This window comes from Peromyscus californicus, unplaced genomic scaffold, assembly GCF_007827085.1.
Source record: "Peromyscus californicus insignis strain IS unplaced genomic scaffold, ASM782708v3 Scaffold_11__1_contigs__length_118956290, whole genome shotgun sequence".
Taxonomy (NCBI): Eukaryota; Metazoa; Chordata; class Mammalia; order Rodentia; family Cricetidae; genus Peromyscus; species Peromyscus californicus.
Window position 1 is genome coordinate 14,391,923 of NW_026294402.1, and position 25,463 is coordinate 14,417,385.

General features: G+C 41.3%; 1 protein-coding gene and 1 non-coding gene across 3 annotated transcripts; one reads left to right on the plus strand and one right to left on the minus strand.

The window, feature by feature from the left end:
- Positions 1-383: 383 nt before the first annotated feature.
- LOC128119675 (zinc finger protein 558-like) lies at positions 384-25,408 on the minus strand. 2 transcript variants are annotated; one of them, XM_052753114.1, is made up of 8 exons: positions 24,870-25,408; positions 24,415-24,704; positions 21,424-21,684; positions 20,839-20,927; positions 16,206-16,332; positions 8,217-8,312; positions 4,447-4,541; positions 384-3,996 (listed from the first exon to the last, which is right to left on the minus strand). In XM_052753114.1, the coding sequence occupies exons 3-8, from the start codon at positions 21,545-21,547 to the stop codon at positions 3,211-3,213; spliced, it is 1,317 nt and encodes a 438-aa protein (XP_052609074.1). In that variant the 5' UTR covers positions 21,548-21,684; positions 24,415-24,704; positions 24,870-25,408; the 3' UTR covers positions 384-3,210. The 2 variants fall into 2 exon arrangements, with proteins under 2 accessions (XP_052609074.1, XP_052609075.1); XM_052753115.1 differs by lacking the exon at positions 24,415-24,704.
- On the plus strand, positions 16,670-16,795 carry LOC128105878 (U6atac minor spliceosomal RNA). The gene has a single exon (XR_008216527.1). It is a non-coding gene; the product is annotated as a U6atac minor spliceosomal RNA (small nuclear RNA).
- Positions 25,409-25,463: the final 55 nt, after the last annotated feature.

The following is a 25,463-nucleotide window of genomic DNA, read 5'->3' on the forward strand; positions in this document are numbered from 1 at the left end:
TAAAGCAAAGGAGGCACACTGTCTCCTATGACATGGGAAGGCCTGTGTCAGGTGATACTCCACCCTCAAAAGGATCAGCTTCAGGAGTCCATCTTAATTATCATACAGAGCTCATGCAGCTAATCCTCCCAAAGAGATCTTTGGTTCTGCCTGTTCCTGTATGGGTGCTCTGTTTATGGTATATGACATTCTGTGGAGATGTAAAAAATGTCTACTCCCCAGATAGGGTGCTAGAGCCAGATCAAGGAAACAAGTCCATCACACCTGGCTTGGCAAACCAATGAATTACTGAAGGTTACTTATAGGAGTATGGATGACTCTGAGGCTGCTATAACAACAAAAACCCTATCCAAGCATGGGAGATAACAAAAGAAACTACATCCTTGGGTTCCCTTTCTAATTTATTAGCAGTTCCACACATACAAGTTTTCTATGTAGCAGCAATTGTTTACTATTCATAATCTGGGGGACAACCCCTGAGCATTTTGAGTCCTGATGGTTTGACAAGTTTCCTGTTTCATTAGCTTCCTCTCCCAATGTCATTCAGGGCATCCTTGTATCCTCTAGGAGAGAATATTTCAATTCAGCAAATACCTACACAACAGTTCCCAGAACATACTCAATAGATGGGCTAGTATTAAGATAATAGACTGACTTATGTTCAAATCAGGACTATACTATTATTAGCTGGAGAACTCAGGCAAGTGACTGATGTGTGCCATATTAACTTCTTCATTGGTAAACTGGGAATAATAAGAGAACACACTGATGTTTATTTAGAGTACTCAATAGTTATTTATAAGGCATTTCTGCTTGTCTATGAGAAGCACTACATAGTGTTTGACCATTTATTATCAATGCATTATAGTCCTTTGTTATGAAAAAATGTAGTCCCTATAAAAAGGAACACTTCACAGAAAAAAGCACCCAATCTTGTATGCACCTAGTTATAGAACTTCAGAATAAATAGAAAAAAAAAAAAGGACAAAGTTCTAAGAATGTCAATCTATAATCACAGTGGAAGACTACCATGGCTCTACTACAAAATTATTTTAAAAGAAAACAATTTGTATATACTGCTAACATTGAATGTGTTAATGTGCATACACCCTATATCAACATGTAAGAGAATATATATTACTTTCAAAAAACTATGGATATTATTTGACAAACAGGTTTACCAGTTAGACATGCATTAAGATGGAACTTAACATTGCTTCAAAAACAAACAGCAAATCATGTTGGCTTCAACCAGCAAGGGGTTACTTTTAATCAAAGCATGAATTAAAAAAAACAAAAAACAAAGGAATCTAGAACTAATGTACTCAGTCAGAGGTTTTTGAGGAAACTAAATCATTGTTACTGTTCCACTGCTTACATCATCATGATCAAAACAAGAGAAAACAATTCTCACTCCAGATCATACAGCCACTTGCCAAGAGGAAGTATGAGAGGAATAGAAAATAAATGAGAAGTCAGGCTTTTCCTTCGGTCTCCAAATTTCATGGTGCCAGTCTTGAGGCTTCAAGAAATCCTGGCATATTATTTTAATACACTTGCAGATTTAAAAAAATATTGATTTTGTTGTTGGGCTGATGTGTGTGGATGTCAGAGTCTGTTGTCTACTTTCACTGTCTGGGTTCTGGGGACTGAACTCAGGTGATCAGGTCTAGTGGCAAGCACCTTCACCCAGTGAGCCATCTTGTTGGCCCTAAGCAGCACAAAATGGACACTAAGTACTTGCAGGACAGAAAGAAGAAAAAAGATCAATATCAAAAAGTCCTATACTCTTGACAAAAATACTATGTTAGCCAGTTCTAGCTTGCATCAAATTCACAATCCACCTTGTCAGCCTCCTGAGCGCTAGGATTACTAGTGTGTGTCACCACACCCAGCCCTTCAGAAGACAAGCTATAAATACACTACACTGAATTTCTGGAAAAGTGAAGGGCTGTTTTTTGGGGTGGGGTTATACATATAAACATACATGTTTATAAAACAAAGATTGAAAATTAATAAACTGGTAACTGAACCTACAGATACTACCTACTGGTAGAGGTATCCCCACACTCATCCATTTCATTTCCTGTATAAATTATTACAGTTACTCAGCAGACAGCTGATGCTGGAGCATCCTGACATGTATTACTTCACTTTCCTAAGGTGTCCCTCTAATTTATGTGCTTAGAAGAATTATTGCCAATTTTTTCCTGCATCACAGGAATCCTCAAACACTTGCCAATGCCTATGATACTCAAGGGGGCTTATCAGAAAGCATTTTCATACCTCTTTAAGAAAGGAAAAGAGTCGAAGATTTCCCATTATCACAGCAGAGCACCTCATTATCTGTGGTGAGTAATGTGAACACTTTGCTATACAGTTTTCTGAATTTCTTTTGTTTTTCAGTGGTGTGATTTCCCACAAGAAAGACTGTGAGGACTGACATCACTGAAGACCATTACCACATGACCAGCATTCTACTTACCAGTTTTTTTCCACTACATAATCTTTGGGACACATTATAAGTGAACTAAAAAGCTTTATCACACAGGTGTCTTTGCAGAAAGATTTAACAATTTACCAAATGTCATTTCACACTGATTAAAGGGATCAAGGTCTACCGAAAACTTCATCACTTTCATGGCAAGTTTCTCAGATGGTTCTCGGAGAGCTGCCTCCTGACCCTCAGATAGTCTGGAGTTTTCTCCCACACTGTATCAAGGTCGGTCTGTGTTTGACGAATACAATAAGGGAAGAAGTGAAAATATAGCTTTTGGAGGCCAGGTCATATTTCATTTTTTAACTGGCTTCTCTTGGAAGGAATCACCCTTCCCTTGGGGGAGGAGGGATTGTTCTTTTGCCATATTATAAAGATATGTAATCACACGGAGAGGCCTACATGGTGAGTCAGTGTACCAGCAGTCAATTCCTAGGCATGTGAGAGTGAGCATCCTAGAAGTGGTTCCTTCAATGACAACTTTAGAAGATGCAGCTCTGATGTCTTGAATGCAAGCTCATGAGAAGTCCTGAGGAAGAACTACACAACTAAGATGTCCTCATATTCCTGACCTATAAAGTGTGAGGTATTTGTTTAAAGCCACAAAATTTGGGTGAGTTTATACACCAATAGATAACATGTACACCTGATGTAAATTCTCTCGAGTTATCTTAGATCAACAAAGCTTTCTCTTAGTAATTTCTCATCACAATTCATATCCACCTGTTATGTACTCTTTTGTGCACAGAGAGGTAGGAGTTACTGGTGAAAGATTTTCCACAATGGTTACATCCATAGGGTTTTTGCCCAGTATGAGTCATTAAGTGCTTCTTCACAGCTGAGAGATTATTAAAAGCTTTCCCACAGTGACTGCATTCATATGGTTTTTCTCCGGTATGTATTCTCTTGTGTACAGTTAGAGAAAAGCTACTGCTGAAGCACTTCCCACACTCACTACATTCATAGGGCTTCTCTCCAGTGTGAGTTCTTAAGTGCTGGGTTAGATATGAGCTCTTCCTGAAGGTTTTCCCACAATCCTGGCACTCAAAGGGTTTTTCTCCAGTATGAATGCTATTATGTCCAGTGAGAGAGGATCTTGTACTGAAGGCCTTTCCACACTGAGTACATTCATGGTGATTCTCACCCCCTGTGTGAATTCTCTTGTGGCTTTTGAGGTTACAGCTGGTACGAAAGACATGAAAACACTGGTTACATTCATAGGGCTTTTCCCCAGTGTGAATTCTTACGTGAAGTCTGAGGGATGAGGGATCACTAAACGCTTTTCCGCAGTGATTGCATTCAAATGGTTTCTCTCCATTATGGATTCTTTTGTGAACAGTAAGATAAGATTTACTGCGGAAGGATTTTCCACACTGACTACAGTCATAGGGTTTTTCTCCAGTATGAATTCTCTTGTGCTGAGTAAGGTTAGATTTCGTGCTGAAGACTTTAAAACATTGATTGCATTCATTGATTTTCATTCCATGATGATCTCTTTCCTGTTAATTATGACATAAATTTTAACTATAATTTATAATATCAATACTATAACATGCTAAAATAAGATTCCTTCTCCCAGAAAAATCTATGACATTATAAAACAGTTTGGCTCTTTAGTGCTTATATATAACTTCTGCTTAGTTTGAGCTTGTTCAAAGGCACAGCCACTTGTCTATATATCCTTATATTCAAAAACATTTCCTGATAATTTAGGACCACTTACGTTTCAAGCACCCAACATCTGATTCACGCTTAATGAAATGGGAACTTGTGGGAATTCTCAGGGAAAAAATATGTCTGAAGTTGGCTTAATGTTTTTCTCTATCAAAATATCATCGTTTCATAGTACCTTCCTAGATACATCACTTCCTCAAGTTTAGATGATACTGTTCATGATGACTCTCTGGGTTTCCTATCTTTTCTAACCTGGGAAAACCAGAACTCATTACCTCCAATTTGACTGTTTTCCCGCCATTAGCATCTTCTTTGCTAAAGACATGCTCCTTAGGAGTTAGCCATTTGGCTTTAAGTACAGTCTCCAAATCTGAAACAAATTAAAAAGAAAAATAAGTCAACAGAAGAAAAAAAGTGGTGAGGTTCATACATGATTTAAGAGACTCTGGGAGATCAGAATACTTGGTAAAGACTGGAGAGAAGGGGGAGTTGGATCTGGAAATTTTAGGAGTTAAAGAAAATGTATTTTAGACATATATTGAGATGGATAAGAAATGGACAAAATAAATGATCAGGAATGGAAACTGTGACTTAAAATTTACAATTTCTTTTTTATTTTTAATTGTTTATATGTGCTTGTATATACTGATATCTATGGTAAAGAGAGGGGTTGGGTTCTCCTGGAGCTAGAATTATAGGCAGGTAGGAGTTTTCCTATGTGGTTGCTGGTAACTGAACTCTGGTTCTCTGCAAGAGCAGTACGTGCTCTTAACCTTGGAGCCATGTCTCCAGCCTATGACTTAAAATCTGTAATGCAAAGAACTGCATCTTTGTTTTTCCTTCACAGGCCAAGGCATGAGATGACAAAGGCAGAGTTGAGAGAAAAGTAAAAACAGTGGTAGTTCCTATCTACCTTTTTCAGAGGAAAAGAATACCTTCCTTTTCACTCCTGCTTCCCAGGCCATAGTTGATAGGATTCCAACCCCGCCCCATGGTCGTGCATGCCCAGTGGGACACTTAGTCATCTCCACCTAGTCATTTCTGGATCAAACGTCCTGTCCTGCGTGACCCAGGCCCCATGTTTGTGGTCACGTAGTCACGTGGATGTGATCTCTGAGCATGGGCCTGCTGTGCAGATGTGTCCTGGCCTTTATAAGGCAGTGCTATGTTCCCCGGGTCTCTGTCTCTCTCTCCCTGTCCGCCTCTCTCTGGCCCTCTCTTTCTGCCAGGCCTGGCTTCTCCTGTCCTATCCCCTCTTCTCTCTAATAAAGCCCATCTAACTCTGGTAACCATGGCTCTTGACTCTTCTGCTGAACAACCAGCACCATTATCCTTTCATTGGTGCTGTGGACTCGGATCTCGATAGGAAGTTCTCTTCACACCCAGCTTCTGGGGCTGAGTGTTGCAGGGAACCCCTGTACTGAGGGCCTCGACTGCCCACCGTGGATGCCCACTGTGCTCTTGCGACTGCTGCTGCGGTTCCCAGCCATTGGACCTACACACCACTCCTGCCGCTACCGCTGTGTCTCTCCACCACATGTGAGTCCTCCACTGTTTCCAGCTGTTTCCGCAGCTGAGCCTGATCTATATTCTTCACGACGGAACCCCTGGGGCTGCGTACCATGACACATTCTATCTTGACGAAGTATAGGATGCTGTCTGGCCCCTGGGGGGTCCTCTGGGTACATACGCCCCAGCCCTTATTCATAACTTGATGGCTTTTCGGGTAACCTGTGCTGACTCATAGATCTTTCTCCTTGCCTCAAGGACACCTGGGATTCGAGTCTGATCCTGGTTTGTTATTTTAATTTTTTATTTTTTTCTTGGCTGCAGCCATGGGACAAAGGGGCAGAAATTTGGCAGATACCAGTAAATCTGGCCTCATAAAACAGTTACTTTATCCCCAAGCTTTCTGCTAAAGCTTTCAACCCTTCTCCTTCCCCATGTTTTCTCTGCCACGTACAACCATTTCTGTCTAGCTGGCTTCTGCTTTCCGCTCTCCGGCAGTGGGAGGGCTCTCTACTGCTGTGTGGGCGGGCTCACTTTAACTCACCTTAACTCCTCCCACTCATTTTCAAGCTGCCATGAGAGGCACAGATGGGTCTGGAAGCTGGCTAAGATCCATGCAAATAAGTTTACAATAGTCAGGATGGCTCTGAAACCAGAAATCAGTTTATAATCTGCCTCCTGGCAGATCTTCCAAAAGTTGTCCTCAAGCCAGCAAACATTAAGGAAAAAAAAATTCAGGACACGGAGCAAAATCCATCTCTTATTCCCCAGACTTCCCCAAACTAAAACTTAAATATCTGGAGAGCAAGGCTCCTGACTCCACAGGCAAAAGTGTCATCTGTGGCATTCAAGGTGTGCCAGGAAAGAGATAAGAAGCCCGAGAACAAAATTGCCAAGTGCTGGCACTTGCTGACTCCAGAATGCTGTTGGGTCCCTGTTCTAAGTGTGGAAAAAGGACATGGGCTAGCAAGCGCCCTGCCAGGCCATCAACAGCCTTGTTGAAAGTGCCGCCTAGAAAGACAACCAGTCAGCTGACTGCCCCCCCTCCCCCCAGGGGGATAGACAAAGACCTCCAGCAGACCTAGGCTTGGCCACAGGCTCACAGGGAACCCAGAATGCAGCATGGAAGTGATCCATTTCTTTCCTTCTGGACACCAGAGCCACTGACCCGGTCCTGGGAGTTTTGGGATGTCATCTCTCCTTGTTTCCCTATTGTTGGGGTAGGGAGGACAGCCTTACCCACCTCACCAGACTTAATTGCACTTTCAGGGTTACTTAATGGGAAAAGATTTCTAGCTAAGATAGGAGCTTCCACATACCTCACTCCAGATCTACTGCCTGTGTTTCTCACGTGCACACAGACAGGGCCCTGATCTTTGCCTTGTCCCTAATTCCAAAGAAATAAGTTCTCATGCACCACAAGCTTTTCTCTTCCCAGTTCCCTCTTTTAACTCACTGCTTAGCTAATGTTACAGGACCACCACAGAACTGGAGTCCAGAGATCATCAAGTAAAAAACTGTAACAGCTAAAAGGTATTTATACCCCCAGACCCAAAAGTGTCTGGGCTCTACAAAAACAGACTTTAATATAACCATCTATTACTGTTAAATGCTCCAACAATTGATCACCTGTCTCCTGGATGCCAAACTAGTAAAGGAAACAGGTGCCTTAAAATAATTTGTCTCTGATAAAGCTTAACATGTTCCAATCTCTGTCTCTCCCATTAACACTAACCAATACAAGCAGAGTACTAAACACCACAAATGGTCACTAATTTTCTCATGGCTGCTCCTTAACATGTTCAAAATTTTTCCCAAGCTCCAGAAACCAGCTTAAATCCATCTGGACAGGTCAGATCTACTTCAGGCTTTTCCTGTCTCACCAGCATCCTGTCAGATACAAAAGCAGCCAGGGTACCAAGCCAAGATGGATGCATGGTTCCAGAGCAATGGATGACAGACAGAACATCATCCCACAATTCCTGTCTATCTCGGAAACTCCCTGCCCTATTCCCCCCAAGAACCAACTGATGCCCACCAAGTCAGCTGGAAGCAGTTTTTGGGAGAAATGATGCCCCACACCCACTCATCTGCCATCTTTTATAAAAGATAAGAGTCCGGGATGTTAGGAATTCTAACCACGCCCCATGGTAGTGCATGCTCAGCGGGACACTTAGTCATCTCTGCCTAGTTATTTCCGGGTCCTGTGTGACCCAGGCCCCATGGTTACACAGTCATGTAGTCACACAGACGTGACCGTGTGATCTCTGCACATGGGCTTGTGTGCACAGATGCATCCTGGCCTTTATAAGGTGGTGCCATGCCCCCCCCTCCGGTCTCTCTCTCTCTGCACCTCTCTTTCTGTTTCCTCTCTGCCAGGGCTGGCTCCTCCCCCTTCCCTCCATTAAAAGCTCTAAAAGGTACCACTGGGTTCTGTCGTGACTGTGACCTTTCCATGCAGTAACCAGCGCCAGCCACCAGTGCTGTTATCCTTTCAATAGTCTTCCCAGAAGAGCCCAGACCCACTTCTACTCACCTGGACAGATGCCAGGAATACTTCCTCTCTCCTCTATTATAGCCTTGTCCTCTTGCTCCAACTGGGATATCAGATTTGGTTTATCAAGGTGATGCCCTATTTATGGAGAAAATACATGTAATGTTAGAAAGATTATTCAAGTGCTATGCAACTCCATAAACCTGAAGCCAAACTTTTGAAGATAAAAAAATGTGACTTTAGCCGCAATGGAATAATTTTGTCTAAATTCCAAAGAACGTAGTAACTTTCATAAGGAACAAAAATATAAGTACCTCTACCTCAATTTCAAAGTAATGGGTTATTAATAATCCCAGATGTGCATGCCTAAGTTCAAATGTACATTTAAAAGGCCCTTAAAGTTTGAACTATAGAGAATATAAAGTCAGGACAAGAGAGAGGGTGAGAGAGAGAGAGAGAGAGAAAACATTTCTCAAGGAAGACATTAGACAGAAAGTTCCATGAAAATATGGGCCAAACCTGTTTTCACCACTGTGCTTCGAAATGCCTATTCACATTTAAGGAGATAAAAGTGCTTAAGAAAGACTTATAAAATTGACAATGAAAATGATGAAAAGGGAAATTCAACCCCCCCCAAAAAAAACAGTAAATAAACTTACACAAATAAATTACCTTTCTGGAACTACAAACTTCAAAAAAATTAAATCTGTTAGTAGAATGTTTAGTTATGGGAACAAAATCCAAATAACCCACCCCTGACTAAATCTGAGTAAGAGGGCTTCAGGCCATTTTTAACTGACTCATACCCATCCTTTCTCTGTTCTGGTTGCGTACTGAAGAGGGCAGCAAGCATTGTTTATCCCAGAGGGAGCAGAACAGAGCTTAGTCTATTTTCTTTTGGCTTCCAGGGACTTCCTGCAAGATTGGCTTAAAGGGTGTTCCTTTATTTGTTTAACCCCAAACTTAGACACACATGTGATAAACACATTTGAAAGTCAATGTATAAGAGAAAACAGAAGACACAAATAAGCCCTAAACCGAAAAGTATACTAAAAGAAGTTTGCTTAGAAGGTTATTGCAAACATAATGTTCTCCAGAATCAAGATTGTTACAGATAAATCCAAGGTAACAGCATACACCCAGGGAAGACCTTACAAGGCACTAGGCTCATATTCTTGGTTAATCTCTGGCTTTGCACGAAGCAGAAGGTCAAGGTAGTGTTAGCAACCATCTCGCTTAGTATTTATATGCCCTCATGCAAGCACGAAGTTCATTTGAAGAGATTAAGAGATTTAGGTTTTTGGTTCTAGTACTTCAAAGAAATATCTGACAAATTACCTGTGTCTGCACCTGATAAATCTAGATATTAGAAAATTAGTTCTGAAACATCAGTAACGCTACATTCAATGAATGACATGATAACCCCACAGACAGAGAAAAATCAGACTCCAGATTTGCTGCACCGATTGATTAACCTAATGCAAATCCAAAACACTCTAAAATCCAAACCTGGTTTTTAAACTTTTATTATTGAGAATTACACACATAATTACAATGAAACATGATCACATTTATATCCTCCTCAATAGGTCCCTCTCTCAATTTCATATCTCTCAGTTTCCATCAATTGCCACCAGCTCCCCAGGAGGCGGGTAGGATCTAGATATCATCTATCCTAACTATGAAGGAATTTGGCTGGCTTGATCTTATGCATGTTTTGTTCAAATAACCACGGCTGCTGTGAATTCATGAGTGTGCCAGCCACGTCATGCCTAGAAAGCCATATTTCATAGTATTCTTCTCCATCTTCCATATTTTATGTTCTTCCTATCTTCTCTTCTGTGATGTTCCTTAAGTCTTAGGAGGGTAGTGGTAATAAAGCTTTCCCACTTAGAAATGGGAAATGGGTACTGAGTCTCTTATTCTCAGGACTTTGACCAATTATGCATCTCTTCCATTGATTGCTCACCACTGCAAGAAGCTGATTTTTTAACCAAGGTTGAAAGTAGCCAAGGTCTATGGGTATAAGCACAAGGTACTTTGATAGCATGGTCATTTAGCAAAATAACAATAAAAGGTTCCATTCTAGGGCCTATGACTTTCCCAGCCATGGGCTTTTACTAGGATATTGCTAATAATATTTTAAAAGTCAAGAAGATCATTGTAAGTTTGAAGCCAACCTGGTCTAGCCTTATTACATAGGGAGACTGTCTCATAATATGAAATAGACAGAGACACACAGAGAAGACAGACAAATAGAGAAAGAGAGAAACCATGATTTTAAAAGGGGATAGAGTTCTATAATAATTGAGATTTCAATACTTTTAGTTTCAATAACATATTAATTCCTTTAAATGAGAACTGTGGTGATATTTTGTTTGTGCTCTCACAAATAAAGCTTGCCTGGAGATCAGAGTACAGAGTTAGCCATTAGAGGCCAGGCAGTGATGGCATACAGCTTTAATCACAGCACTTGGGAGGAGGAAACAGGAAGTGATATGTCTGGGCAGAGAGAGGAAGTGACAAGGCAGGGTGGAGAGAGGAGCTCGGCCCTTGCAGGCTGAGGACTCAGGAGAGGTAAGAAGTCTCTCTGGTGGCTGGCTCCTTTACCGATCTTTCAGCATTTACCCCAATATCTGGCTCTGGGTTTTTATTATTAAGACCAATTAGGATTCGTGCTACAGAGAACTGACCACCTAATGTCAGTAAAGAAACAATGGACATAAAGAATAAACGAAATGGCCCTAATGACATGTAAAGTACATGCACCAACAAGAGAAAACACATTCAACTCAAATGCACATGCAACAATGTCCAGCACTGACCAAATTAGGTAACAAAAGCAGTATTACTATATTAAAAAATGAAGCACCAGGTGTGGCTCTGTGAGACTATACTCTCAGCTACTTAGAAAGCTGACACAGAAATTACTTGAACATAAGAGTTCAAGAACAAGCAAGGCAGTGGTGGCTTATACCTTTAATCCCAGCACTCAGGAGGCAGAGACAGGTGATCTCTAAATTCAAGGCCAGCCTGGTCTACAGATCGAGTTCCAGGACAGCCAGGGCTACACAGAGAAATTCTGTCTCAAAAACCCAAAAGAATTAAAAAAAAAAACAAAAAAAAAAAACAGTTCAAGAACAGCCTGGGAAAGAGAGACTCAATTCCATAAGTAAAAATAAAATCACTACCACCATCCTGTAACAAAAATCAATGGCTCATGCTGTTATCTCCTCTAACAATAATGGAATAAAATTTCAAATGAGGAACAGAAGAATATACATTGTAAATCTTACTATTGTTAGGGTAATAACACTAGCCAGTGATCTACAGAGATAATTTAATAATGATCAAAACTGTCACTACCTTTCTACTTTAGAAAAATGAATGACCTCATTTTAAAATCTGTAAAATTTCTAGGAATCCTAAACAGAAAATAAACTCTTAAAAAAGAACAAAAAGGTCAAAGGAGTTTGTAGGGAGTTTGTTTAATGGGCAAAGTATTTACTTCAGCAATGTGAGTGAAAGTCTGGATCACCAGAACACATGTAAAGCTAGCTCACAAGACTAGCCAAAATAGCCAGCTGCAGGTTGTGTAAGAGACCATGCCTCAATGTATAAGGTGGAGAGCAATCAAGGACGACATCCAATGTTAACCTCAGTGTACCCACCCTCCCACATTGGTGCACACATATCATAAACACATACAAACACACACACTCCATATGTACATAGATTAAAAAAATACAATGGCCCGTATTCCCTACAAAGCAAGTTATCAAAACAGTATTGTATAACTCGGACACATGGACTACTGGAATAGAATTAAAAGCATTCAAGTACACTTATACATGCAAAGTAAATCAATCAATCTTTGATACATCATCCAAGACCATTTTACAAAGGCACTAGATAACTGTAGGCAAATGTAAAAGAAAGAATGAAGTTCAACTTCCTCTGCATCATCTGATCAAATGATCAAATACCTAAGGTAAGAATTAAAACCTATAAATTATTGGAAGAAAATACAGAAGGGTTTTTTTGTTTTTGTTTTTTTGAGACAGGGTTTCTCTGTGTACCCACAACTGTCCTGGAACTCACTCTGTAGACCAGGCCTGCCTAGTATTAAGAGATCCATCTGCCTCTTCCTCCCCAGTATTGGGATTAAAGGCGTGCATTACCACTGCCCGAGTTTTTTAAAAAGGTGCATTTAGTAATGTCTTCTTGAATATATCAAAAGCATAGGCAAAAAACAAAATAGAAAAAGAAAAAGAAAAAAGTAAGAAAGAAAAGCTAGAGGGGTGAAGAAGCTGTGGTGTCTGCTCAGCTATAGCTGAGTCTCTTGTGATTAACAAGAGACCAAGACCACTGTAGTAAAATCTTTGCCTTGTGGGGACAATGGATGCTGGGACTGCAGAATCAGCTGTGAATAAGAGAATAGCATAACTGAGGAAGAATTTTCTGGGAAGTGTCCCTCAGGGTCAGCACACAGAAGCTGCTGCAGTCCTCAAGGTGTCGAGACTGTACTTCATGCTGACAGCTAAAGTGAGTACTGTTGAGAATCTCCAACTTGGCAGGGCGGTGGTGGCGCATGCCTTTAATCCCAGCACTCGGGAGGCAGAGGCAGGCGGATCTCTGTGAGTTCGAGGCCAGCCCAGGCTACAGAGTGAGTTCCAGGAAAGCCTCCAAAGCTACACAGAGAAACCTTGAAGTGGTACTGTTTTTGAAAGCATGAAGGAATCCCTGAAGAGAGGCTGGGAGAGGCCCCTGGTGATGACAAAACCTCAGTTGCAGTAGAAGGCCCAGGACTGAAGGGGTCATAGAAGCTGAGAACCCTGGATGCTATTAGTTGAAGGTACAGCCAGCTCAGTTGCAGTGGAGACCAGAGCACTATGTTGGAGTGCCAGTAGAGTGGCATGATGACTAAAGACATCAGAAGTTGTAGAGTGGAGCTGGCCTAAGCCTAGGAGACAAGCTCTGTGTGCTGTGGAGGGTGGAGCTCAAGATAACGATTTAATCCCTTCAGAGAAGCACAGAGGACTGTGAATGGATCAGGAGACATCACGAGCCTAGCTTTATACTGTTGAACTTTGGTTTTGTTTTGCTTTGACTATAACTGTGCCCTGGTTTTTCCCACATGGAGTTAAGAAACTGTGTCTTTTTTTTTTTTTTTTTTTTTTTTTTTTAACTTTACAGGAGCCCACAGTTGAGAGATACTGAACTTTTAAAATAACTTTGGAGTTTTAGAGAGACTCTGGATATTTTAGAGATACTTTGAATATTTTAGAGAAACTCTGAACTTTGAAAAAGACTGGATATTTTAAAAAGACTAGGCTTAGAAAGTGATTGAACTTTTAAAGACTGTGGGACTTTTAAAAGTTAGAAGGTTTTATATTATTATTTTAATATTAAAATGAGATCTTGCTGGGCGGTGGTGGCGCACACCTTTAATCCCAGCACTTGGGAGGTGGATCTTTGTGAGTTTGAGGCCAGCCTGGTCTACAGAGTGAGATTCAGGACAGGCACCAAAACTACACGGAGAAACTCTGTCTCGAAAACAACAACAACAACAACAACAAATGAGGTCTTTAAGATGAACAAGAAAGTAAAAGTTATAGTGATGTGCTTGTGCGTCGAGCTGACAAGGGGTCAACTTGACACAATGTCAACTGGACACAAGCTAGAGTCCCTTTGTAGAGAGGATCTGAAATGAGAAAATGCCCCTACCAGACTGGCCTGTGGTACTTTTTCTTGACTGATGATTGATATGGGAGGGCCCAGTTCACTGACCATGAGGAGCTTAGTAAACAGCACTCCTCCACGGCTTCTGTTCCTGTTCCTTTCTCCAGGTTTCTGCCCTGAGTTCTTGTCCTGGCTTTCCTCAGTGATGGACCTACAAGGTGAAAAAACTCCTTCCTTCCCAACTTGCTTTTTTTTTTTTTGGTTTTTCGAGACAGGGTTTCTCTGTGTAGCTTTGCGCCTCTCCTGGAACTCACTTGGTAGCCCAGGCTGGCCTCGAACTCACAGAGATCCGCCTGGCTCTGCCTCCCGAGTGCTGGGATTAAAGGCGTGCGCCACCACCGCCCGGCCCAACTTGCTTTTGGTCACAGTTTTATCAGAGCAATGAAAACTCTAACTAAGACAACAGACAGCATTGAGAAAATGAAAAGATGCAGAATAGAGGAATTAAGAGAAAACTGAAATTTGAAAAGGTCTCTGGTGTCCAAAATACCTAGCAAATTTTCATGCTCTAACAGAAATACTTATAACCCAAATGGACAAAGGACTTAAATGGACTTTTTTTCACAGTTAAATAGTTAACAAGTACAAGCAAAGGTGCTTAATATCATTATTCATTAAGAAAATGCATATCAAAACAATGGGTATCATTTAACATCCATTAGAATGACTATGATCAAAAGAAAATATTCCAGATGCATTAGTGTGACTGTATAACTGGGCATATGTCATGGAAGACTTTGAGTGTTCATAACAAAACAAAACAAAACAACCCCAGAAATATCACAAGAAATAAAAGCCAATGTTTAAACTAATGTGTAAATACTCATAACAATATTATTAAAAATATCCATAGCCAAAAAGTAAAAAAGTAACCAAATTCTTAACAACCAATTAATAGATAAGCAAAATTTGGTATGTCCACAACACTAGTTATTCATTACAATGAATGAAACCCTAGTACATAGCTAAACCTTTAAAATATAGTATTTGAAAGCAGATTAATGGTAACCAGGGGCAATGGATGAGGTTTGAGAGTCACCTTAGCAAATTCTGCATGTTTTCTCTCATATATGGTTCCTAGCCTCAAGTTTTTTTGTTTTGTATCTTTAAACCAGAGTACATGTGGAAAGTAGGAAACTAAATATGTTCCACTGGTGAAGGATGCCTTCAGGACATGGGTGGAAGGGGAAATAGTAAAACACAAGTAAAATGAAAATAGAAAATGGAATATGGAGACAGAAAAGTTCAAGATTGGAGCTGGGTAGAGAATGGGGAAATGAGGTATTAGCAGGAGGCTTAACTAAATGAAGGGTACATGAAAAACCTTTATGGAGTGGGGAGGTGGTGGCACACACCTTTAATCCCAGCACTTGGGAAGAAGAGGATGGTGAATGTCTGAGTTCAATGCTACCCTGGTCTACAGAGTGAGTTCCAGGATGGAAGGGCTACACAGAGAAACCCTGTCTCAAAACAAAACAAAAACCCAAAACAAAACAACCCCCCCCAAACAAAAAACAACCCCTCTAAAAGTTGTGTAGAAACCTATAATCTTCCAATCCAAGGAGGAAGAAAAAAAAAAAAAAAACAACAACAACTGCAATTGGGGAAACAGTTGAACACAGGTGACAGAAAAGGACACGGGAGATACACTTGGGGTTAAAGTTTAATTAAGTGGAGATAGAGTGACTGGGGAAAGGAGATGGTGGGCAGGAGTGGATTAGCCCAAACTAGGATCTATGAAGAAGCCTTGTGGTGGTTTGAATGAGAGTGACCTCATAGACTCATATACTTGAATGCTTGGTTCCCAGTTGGTGGACTGTTTGAAAGACTGAGAGGTGTGGCCTTGTTGGAGGAGCTCTGTGACTAAGGGTGGGACAGGCCCTGTCTCTCATTCTCGGCCTCCATCTTATAGACGATGTAAGTTCTCAGCTACTACTCCAGGGCCATGACTGCCTGCCTGCCTACCTGCCACCATGCTATCCACCATGATGGCCATGGACTAACACTCTGAAACTGTAGGCAATCTCCCAATTAAATGTTTTCTTTTATAAGTTGCCTTGGTCACAATGCCTCTTCATAGTGATAGAACAGTAACTAAGACAAGCCTTTTGGAATCCACTGGCTTGCAAGCTGATTTTATATATATATATATAGTATATTTTAAAATATACTCAATTGTATATTTTAAAATGATTTAAACATTGTTTTGTTTTATACCAATAAATAAACTGGACTGAAAATCTTGCTTGAGTCATTAAATAATGCAGCACAGGGCTGATGGTGGCTTACCAAGTGAAACCAGGTTCTTCCAGTTTTCCAGCATTACCTTCCTGTACAGAGTTCTTTGTAAAGGATCCAGCAAAGCCCACTCCTCCTCTGTGAACTGCACAGTCACATCTTCGAAGGACACCAGCTCCTAAATCATTCATACATCACAGCTTAGCCAAGGACCCCATCAAAGACAATAAGAGAGCCCAAGATGGTAGACCCATAGATGAAAATCCAGAGCAAAAGATGTTAGGCACGTTGAATTCTATCTGCCTCGACTTTTAGGCTTTGTATCCTGGCTCTTCTCAGGTCTACTGTCCTACCTCCCAAAGTCCCTTTCTTTTTCCACTCAGACTTGAACTCCTGTAATCTCATCTCCTGAGGCTAAGCACAAGCCTGGCACAATCCACAAAGGGGAGAGACAACTGTTACATGAATGATTAATTTCCCCATGCTGTGATAAACTGTGAAAAAAAGACAGTCAAGTGTTGTATGAAAGGAGAGAAGGTTAGCACTCCCCTTGACAAGGATGGAAGAGGCCCTTGGGCCTAACAACACACATACGGTTAAGGCATTGCCACCTACTTCGTGGCATCTAACCACTGTTTTAAAAAATAGACGCCAGGAAATTATCAAAGTGAGAGCTGAAATCAATAAAATAGAAACAAAGAGAACAATACAAAAAATTAATGAAACAAAGAGTTGGTTCTTTGAGAAAATCAACAAGATAGACAAGCCCTTATCCAAACTAACCAAAAGACAGAGAGAGAGCATCCAAATCAACAAAATCAGAAATGAAAAGGGAGACATAACAACAGACATTGAGGAAATCCAGAGAATCATCAGGTCATACTTCAAAAACCTCTATTCGACAAAACTGGAAAACCTAAAAGAAATGGATAACTTTCTGGATAGGCACCACATACCTAAGTTAAATCAAGACCAGATAAACTATTTAAATAGCCCAATAACCCCTAACGAAATAGAAACAGTCATTAAAAGTCTCCCAACCAAAAAAAGCCCAGGACCAGATGGTTTCAGCGCAGAATTCTACCAGATCTTCAAAGAAGAGTTAATACCAATACTCTCTAAATTGTTCCACACAATAGAAACAGAAGGAACATTACCAAACTCCTTCTACGAGGCTACAATTACCCTAATTCCTAAACCAAACAAGGATACAACAAAGAAAGAGAACTACAGACCGATCTCCCTCATGAACATTGATGCAAAAATACTCAATAAAATACTGGCAAACAGACTCCAAGAACACATCAAAACAATTATCCACCATGATGAAGTAGGATTCATTCCAGGGATGCAAGGGTGGTTCAACATACGAAAGTCCGTCAATGTAATACACCATATAAACAAACTCAAAGAAAAAAACCATATGATCATCTCACTGGATGCAGAAAAGGCATTTGACAAAATCCAACACCCCTTCATGATAAAGGTATTGGAGCGATCAGGAATACAGGGAGCATACCTAAACATAATAAAGGCAATTTACAGCAAGCCAACAGCCAACATCAAATTAAATGGAGAGAAACTCAAAGCAATTCCACTAAAATCAGGAACGAGGCAAGGCTGTCCACTCTCCCCATACTTATTCAACATAGTACTTGAAGTTCTAGCCAGAGCAATAAGACAACATAAGGAGATTAAGGGGATACAAATTGGAAAGGAAGAAGTCAAGCTTTCCCTATTTGCAGATGACATGATAGTATACTTGAGCGACTCCAAAGATTCCACCAAGGAACTGATACAGCTTATAAACACCTTCAGCAACATAGCAGGATACAACATCAACTCAAAAAAATCAGTAGCCCTCCTATATACAATGGACAAAGAAGCGGAGAAGGAAATCAGAGATACATCACCCTTTACTATAGCCACAAATGACATAAAATACCTTGGGGTAACACTAACCAAGCAAGTGAAGGACCTATATGACAAGAACTTTAAGTCCCTGAAAAAAGAAATTGAAGAAGATGTCAGAAAATGGAAAGATCTCCCATGCTCATGGATAGGCAGGACTAACATAGTAAAAATGGCAATCTTACCAAAAGCAATCTACAGATTCAATGCAATCCCCATCAAAATACCAACACAATTCTTCACAGACCTGGAAAGAATAATACTCAACTTCATATGGAAAAACAAAAAACCCAGGATAGCCAAAGGAATCCTGTACAATAACACAACTTCTGGAGGCATCACGATCCCTGACTTCAAGCTCTACTATAGAGCTACAGTAATAAAAACAGCTTGGTACTGGCATAAAAACCGACATGTGGACCAATGGAATCGAATTGAAGACCCTGACATTAATCCGCACACCTATGAACATATAATTTTTGACAAAGAAGCCAAAAGTGCACAATGGAAAAAAGAAAGCATCTTCAACAAATGGTGCTGGCAAAACTGGATATCAACATGTAGAAGGCTGCAAATAGATCCATATCTATCACCGTGCACAAAACTTAAGTCCAAGTGGATCAAGGACCTCAACATAAATCCAGCTACTCTGAACCTGCTAGAAGAGAAAGTAGGAAGTAGTCTTGAACGCATTGGCATAGGAGACTACTTCCTAAATAGAACACCAGTAGCACAGACTCTGAGAGAAACAATCAATCAATGGGACCTCTTGAAACTGAGAAGCTTTTGTAGAGCAAAGGATACGGTCAACAAGGCAAAGCGACAGCCTACAGAATGGGAAAAGATCTTCACCAACCCCACATCTGACAGAGGACTGATATCCAGAATATATAAGGAATTCAAGAAATTAGACATCAAAATGCCCAACAGTCCAATTAAGAAATGGGCTATAGAACTAAACAGAACATTCTCAACAGAGGAAACTCAAATGGCCGAAAGACATTTAAGGAATTGCTCAACATCCCTAATCATCAGGGAAATGCAAATCAAAACAACTCTGAGATACCACCTTACGCCTGTCAGAATGGCTAAGATCAAAAACACTGAAGACACCTTATGCTGGAGAGGATGTGGAGCTAGGGGAACTCTCCTCCACTGCTGGTGGGAATGCAAGCTTGTACAACCACTTTGGAAATCAATATGGCGCTTTCTTAGAAAATTGGGAATCAATCTCCCCCAAGATCCAGCTATACCACTCTTGGGCATATACCCAAGAAATGCTCAACCACACCATAAGAGCACTTGTTCAGCTATGTTCATATCAGCATTGTTTGTAATAGCCAGAACATGGAAACAACCCAGATGCCCTTCAACTGAAGAATGGATAAACAAAATGTGGTACATATACACAATGGAATACTACTCAGCAGAGAAAAACAATGGCATCATGAGGTTTGCAGACAAATGGATGGATCTAGAAAAAATCATCCTGAGTGAGGTAACCCAGACTCAGAAAGACAAACATGGTATGCACTCACTCATAGCAGGATACTAGACATGAAACAAGGATGACTTGTCTGCTACTCACATCACCAGGGAGGCTACCTGGAAAACAGGACCCCAAGAAAGACACAGGGATCGCCCAATGACAGAGAAATGGAATGAGATCTACATGAACAGCCTGGACATGAGTGGGGGTAATGAAAGGTGAGGGTTGAGGGAAAGAGAGCTTGGGGGAGCGGGAGATCCCAGCTGGATCAACAACAGAGAGGGAGAACAAGGAATAGGAGACCATGGTAAATGAAGACCACATGAGAATAGGAAGAAGCAAAGTGCTAGAGAGGCCCACAGAAATCCACAAAGATACCCCCACAACAGACTGCTGGCAATGGTCGAGAGACAGCCCGAACTGACCTACTCTGGTGATGGGATGGCCAAACACCCTAATTGTTGTGCTAGAAACCTCATCCAACTACTGAGGGATCTGGATGCAGAGATCCATGACTAGGCCCCGGGTGGATCTCTGGGAGTCCAATTAGCGAGAATGAGGAGGGTTTATATGAGCGAGAATTGTTGAGACCAAGGTTGGATAAAGCACAGGGACAAATAGCCAAATGAATGGAAACACATGAACTATGAACCAAGGGCTGAGGGGTCCCCACTGGATCAGGCCCTCCGAATGGGTGAGACAGTTGATTGGCTTGATCTGTTTGGGAGGCATCCAGGCAGTGGGACCAGATCTTGTGCTCATTGCATGAGTTGGCTGTTTGAAACCTGGGGCCTATGCAGGATTGTTTGGTTCGGCCTGGGAGGAGGGGACTAGACCTACCTGGACTGAGTCTACCAGGTTGACCTCAGTCTGTGGGGAAGGCTTTGCCCTGGAGGAGATGGGAATGGGGGGGGGGGGGTTGGGGGGAAGGTGAGGGGGACGGGAGGGGGGAGAACAAGGGAATCCGTGGCTGATATGTAGAACTGAATTGTATTGCAAAATAAATTAAAATAAATAAATAAATAAATAAATAAAAAATTAAAAAAAAAAAAAGACAGTCAAACTTTTAGTTGACCTCACCACAAGCTCTTAGGAAGTGTATGGCATCCTTAGAGCCTCTGGAAGGAGCTTAGAGAATACAGTGAATATTGATGCAAAAGACATTTTCTGGGATGTCTCTGAGCCCTTGCCAGATGCCTGGGGATCCTGCTTGGAGTGTATAAGTCTTTATAGTAACAAGTTTTATGCAAGGAATGACTTGGAAAAAATGAAGACCTGACTCACCTGTATCAAGTTTGTCAAGAATTCATTGGCCAGCCCTTCTTTCTCTGTGTGTCCTTTCTCGGGAGAGAGTGGGTACAGGGAAGACTGAACTGGGGAAGAAGAAATAAATCATGAGAATCTAGGACATCCTAGGATGCTCTGAGGTTTACTTATCCACCCGAGACTGACAATATACCACCACCCACACTTACAGCATGCATATTCACATGCACACACATAGCACCTTCTTCTACCCCTGCACAGATACTTAGTCACAGCTTTCATAAACACGGCATAACCTTGTCTCAACTTAGCTAAGATACAGAGTACCTGGGTCTGACTGCCTATGAGGAAGAGAACATTTATTCCAGGAACAATTAAAGGTATAATTCAAAAGAGACCATATAATCATCATGAAGACAACAGTTCCAATACCTAGCAGCTACATTGTGTTCTAAGAGCTATCTATCATATCTAAGGACTACTGGGCTTCACTCCTTTCCTGCTAGGCCTGAGCCTCCTCAATGGCTACCCATCCTCTACCACTTTCTGAACACGGGGACCATTGAATCTTACTCTAAAGGCTGCTAGGACCCAATGACCTACCATGTATCAGAGGAATGACAGCTGCTGCCATCCCGACTCCAACACTAGAGTTCCTGAACACAATGCAGTGATGGATCAGATATACTTCTGCCTCCCACAGACACCAAGGGCAGCACTCTGGCATCAACAGAAGATAGGAAGTCTCCACAGCCACTCTCCTTCCCAGGGGTGTTGAAGACGAGCCCTTTTCAGCTCTTCCACCTTAGCCTTCTTTCAACACGCACATCCCACACTGGACCTTTATCCTGCATGGCAGGTTGTCTGTCCAGGGAAGAAAAAAGGTCTGTTTTCCCTCTGCTTTCACATCACCAGCAATAAGAATTCTCCCCACTTCAAGCAACACAGAAATTCTGAAGTCTTCACCAGCTGGACATCTACTAATTCAATCTACTTCTGGCACAATCTGCTTGAATACACTATCAGGCTTGAATATTCACAGGCTGCAGGATCAGTTCCCAGAGTGCCCCTATACCCCAAATTTAGACGCCAGCTGTCAGCCCTAAGTGGGCTTCCCTATGTTCTTCACCTAGTGGCTGAAAACTGGGGCTCCCATGATCCCTTTCTTAGGTTTGATTAATTTGCTTAATAGGTCCACACAACTTCGGGAACAATTTCTTTATTGGTGGAGTGCAGCCATTTCTGTCTTAGCTTGTTAAAACTCACAAATTTCTAAGGAGGCTTATTAAGATTCTGGAAATTCTAAAGGAAGGCTCCTTAAAACATGAAAAGTAAACAACTCAGGAGACCCTGATCCATATAACTGATCGGATTCACAAGGCCCCTGTCTCCTCAAAGTAATATAAGCAGTAAGGACTGCTGAGGAGACAGAGACCAGCCTAGCTGCCTGAAGAGGGTCAGACCGGCTAAGCTGCCTGGATGAGATATTCTCTGACCTGTGGAACTGCTGAGGAAACAAGGAAAAGCTTTTTCACACACAGTTGGGCATAGCTCTTATGAAATTAATCTGGTCAACATTAGACGAAGAAGCATAAACTTTCAGTATTTATCCTTTCAATCCCATTTCTAAGAATTAGCTCAATGATATTCAAATACCAAAAGACTAGGGTAAGATCACTGACTGTACTTATAATAGCAAATAATTAAGATAATCACAAACGGTCCTGGGGAGATAGCTTAGCAGGTAAAGGCACTTGCTGTCAAGTCTCACAACTCTTCTTGATCCAAGGGACCCACATGGTAGAAGATGAGAACTAGCAAGCTGTCCTCATTTTTTTTTTTCTTTTTTTTTTTTTTGGTTTTTTGAGACAGGGTTTCTCTGTGTAGCTTCGTGCGTTTCCTGGAACTCGTTTTGCAGACCAGGCTGGCCTCGAACTCACAGAGATCCACCTGGCTCTGCCTCCCGAGTGCTGGGATTAAAGGCGTGCGCCACAACCGCCCGGCGCAAACTGTCCTCTTACCATACTCTATGGCATATAATATCCACACACAAAAATAAATGTAATAAGATAAACACAGCGCACATAGTAGGAGAGACCCAACTTTTGCAAGTCGTCCTCTTACTTCCACAGTAGCACATGTAAAAATAAATAAAAGGCTAATAAAAATTTAAAAGAAATAAATACAAATGATCATCAAATAGGAAGGATTAAATAACACTGTAGGCAACCTACATAATAACACAAAGTGAGAAAAAAAGTATAAAAACAAACCTGAAAACATCTGTAGGTACTGACACAAATGATCTTCAATTTAAGTGTTAAAAATAAATCAAGATATCAAGAAAGTGGTATGTGTATACATGATGTTTCTTTTTTAGAGGAAGGGGAGGTCTCCTTTCTCTGAAATTCACACCATAAAGCAGCTTCTTGGGGTTTAGTTGATTACTAATGCATCTCAAGGAAAGCAGTGTAGAGTATATGGGACAGGGATAGAGTAAAAACACTTAAGGAGTTTGAACAATGTGACAAAGTGGATTTACAGGGATTCTTTGGCTCCTAGGGCTCTTTGGAAGACAGATTTATAACTCTTCTCATTCCCAATGTGCCTCAGCTCTAATTTACAGCACCTACTTTGCAGAAAGAATTCTGATGCTGTAAGTAAGGTGGAAACACTGAATCAGGCTCTGCTGTCTCCTTAGACTCAGTCCTCAATATTCTCATCTTTACCATCTTTTCTGTTAGCATGTACATTCCACAGAGATAGGACAAAGTCTGTTTTGGGCCTCATGCGTCAGGCCCAAGGCCCAGCTCATCAAAGTGACCAACTGTCCTAGATTGTCTAGGACTGTTCTGAGTCTTCAGGGTCCTCTGTTTTGAAAACTCTTCAGCCTTGAATAAAATGAAGGTCGTGATCATCCTAACTTGTGCAATAATGAGTATCAATTACACAATAACCAAATATTCCCTTAATATGATTATAGGAATGCTAAAATAAAAATTGGCAGGAGTAGGGATGTGGCTCAGTGGTAGAACACTTGCCTAACTTGTCCAAGACAAGCGTTTGATCCCTAGCCCTGAACAAAAGAAATCAAACACATATAGCTAATAAATATCTTCCATATTATAAAAGATCATACAGTTGTTTCAGAAATGTTAAATTTCTATTAGGAGGCAAGGTAGGAAGGAAGGACAGCCTTGTACCTTACTCTTTAATCTGAAAGTTGTTCTCTGATATTCTTCCAAATGTTTTCAGTTCTTATCAACATTTAGTAGCTAGTCTATTCAATTTTAGATTTCTATTACTAACATAAAGAATCGCAGAACTTCTTTTTCATAATGCCCCTTTATTTTGAAACTTCATGAGGATGTACAGGTGTTTAGAAGTCATATGGAATGACTTCTGAAGAATGCCACTGAGTAGTTCTAGCATTTACAGGAAAGACTTGTAAGTGCTAAAAAGACATTCAAAATCCTGAAAATTTCAGTGTTGTGGTACACAAGAAAATTCTACATTTATGTGCTTATTCATATTCATGGTTAATTATGCTTATTTCATATAATTTGCATGTAACTACATTTACTTATTACACACCTTAGTATGCATCCCTTGAATATAAACCCATCAAACATTGATTCAGCTTCTTCAGATAACCCTCACTCTTAAGTGGTTGCATCCTTAGAGTTACAACCTGTTACAAGCAAAAGAAAAGCCCTATAGAAGTTCCATACTGCAGGGTCGGCTGGAACTCCATTGCTTCACATTCCACATCATATACATCTGGTTACATGAAATTCATTGATTAATGAAGGCAGGTGTTCACTGAGGCGTTTTCAACCCCACACTGAGGTTTCAACACAAATCTGTTTGAATGATTTTTTTAACTGAAAAAAGAAAAAAGGCATAAAAATCGTTGCTGAGGCCTTTTACAGAAAGCACGAGTTATGATAGGAAAAAAAACCCCCAAAACTCTATACCCGCCCTCCACCTGTGTTTACGAATTTAACATTTAATAGGAGCCCAGCCTATGGCAGGGAAGATGGAATTACCTGATCTCTATGCAGGCACAAGCTCAAAAGGGCAGGCAGAAGATGAAATGATGTGTCTATTTAATTGCGCAACTTATTTGACTGGAGAGCGATCTTCCAGTGACTCCATGGACGGTAAACATGCCTTGTCGCTTAGAGGGCCTAAAAGTGACAGGACTGAACTTCACAGAGCTGAAGGATTTCCACCCCCAGCACTACTGCTAATATGCACTGCTTGCGCCTTGCTGGACAGGACCCAAAATAGCGTCCTGGGCCTCCACCCGCCCGCTAACATTAGCTCTGTCCGCCCCGCCTCACTCTGGGAGAACAAAAAGCATCTCCAGAGCTGTGAAGTGCAAGAGCTCGGGATTTATCTCTGGGCGACGGAAGGGGCCTGAGGCCTCCGGGAGGAAGCAGGAGTCCGGGGACTCCCTGCCGAGGACGCTGGCGGTCAGAGCTCCTTCTCAATACGACCGAAGCCCATTGTGCACACACTGCATCGCCCCTCCCAGCGGCCCAAGGCGCCCACCGGGAGGAAAAACTACACCAGCTCCCTGGAGCCCGCTTCCTCCTTCAGTTCCGCCCTGCGCTTCCACTTCCGGCCCTTCTCAGTTC

What these genes read in the sequence shown, in the direction of transcription:
- LOC128119675 (XM_052753115.1), bottom strand. Translation starts at nt 21,547, where the DNA reads ATGCCAGAGTGCTGCCCTTGGTGTCTGTGGGAGGCAGAAGTATATCTG. An exon ending in GAAGAACCTGGTTTCACTTG is followed by an intron (nt 8,313 to 16,205) that starts GTAAGCCACCAT and finishes CTCCATAAATAG; the next exon opens with GGCATCACCTTGATAAACCA. An exon ending in TATTCCTGGCATCTGTCCAG is followed by an intron (nt 4,542 to 8,216) that starts GTGAGTAGAAGT and finishes AATTTGTTTCAG; the next exon opens with ATTTGGAGACTGTACTTAAA.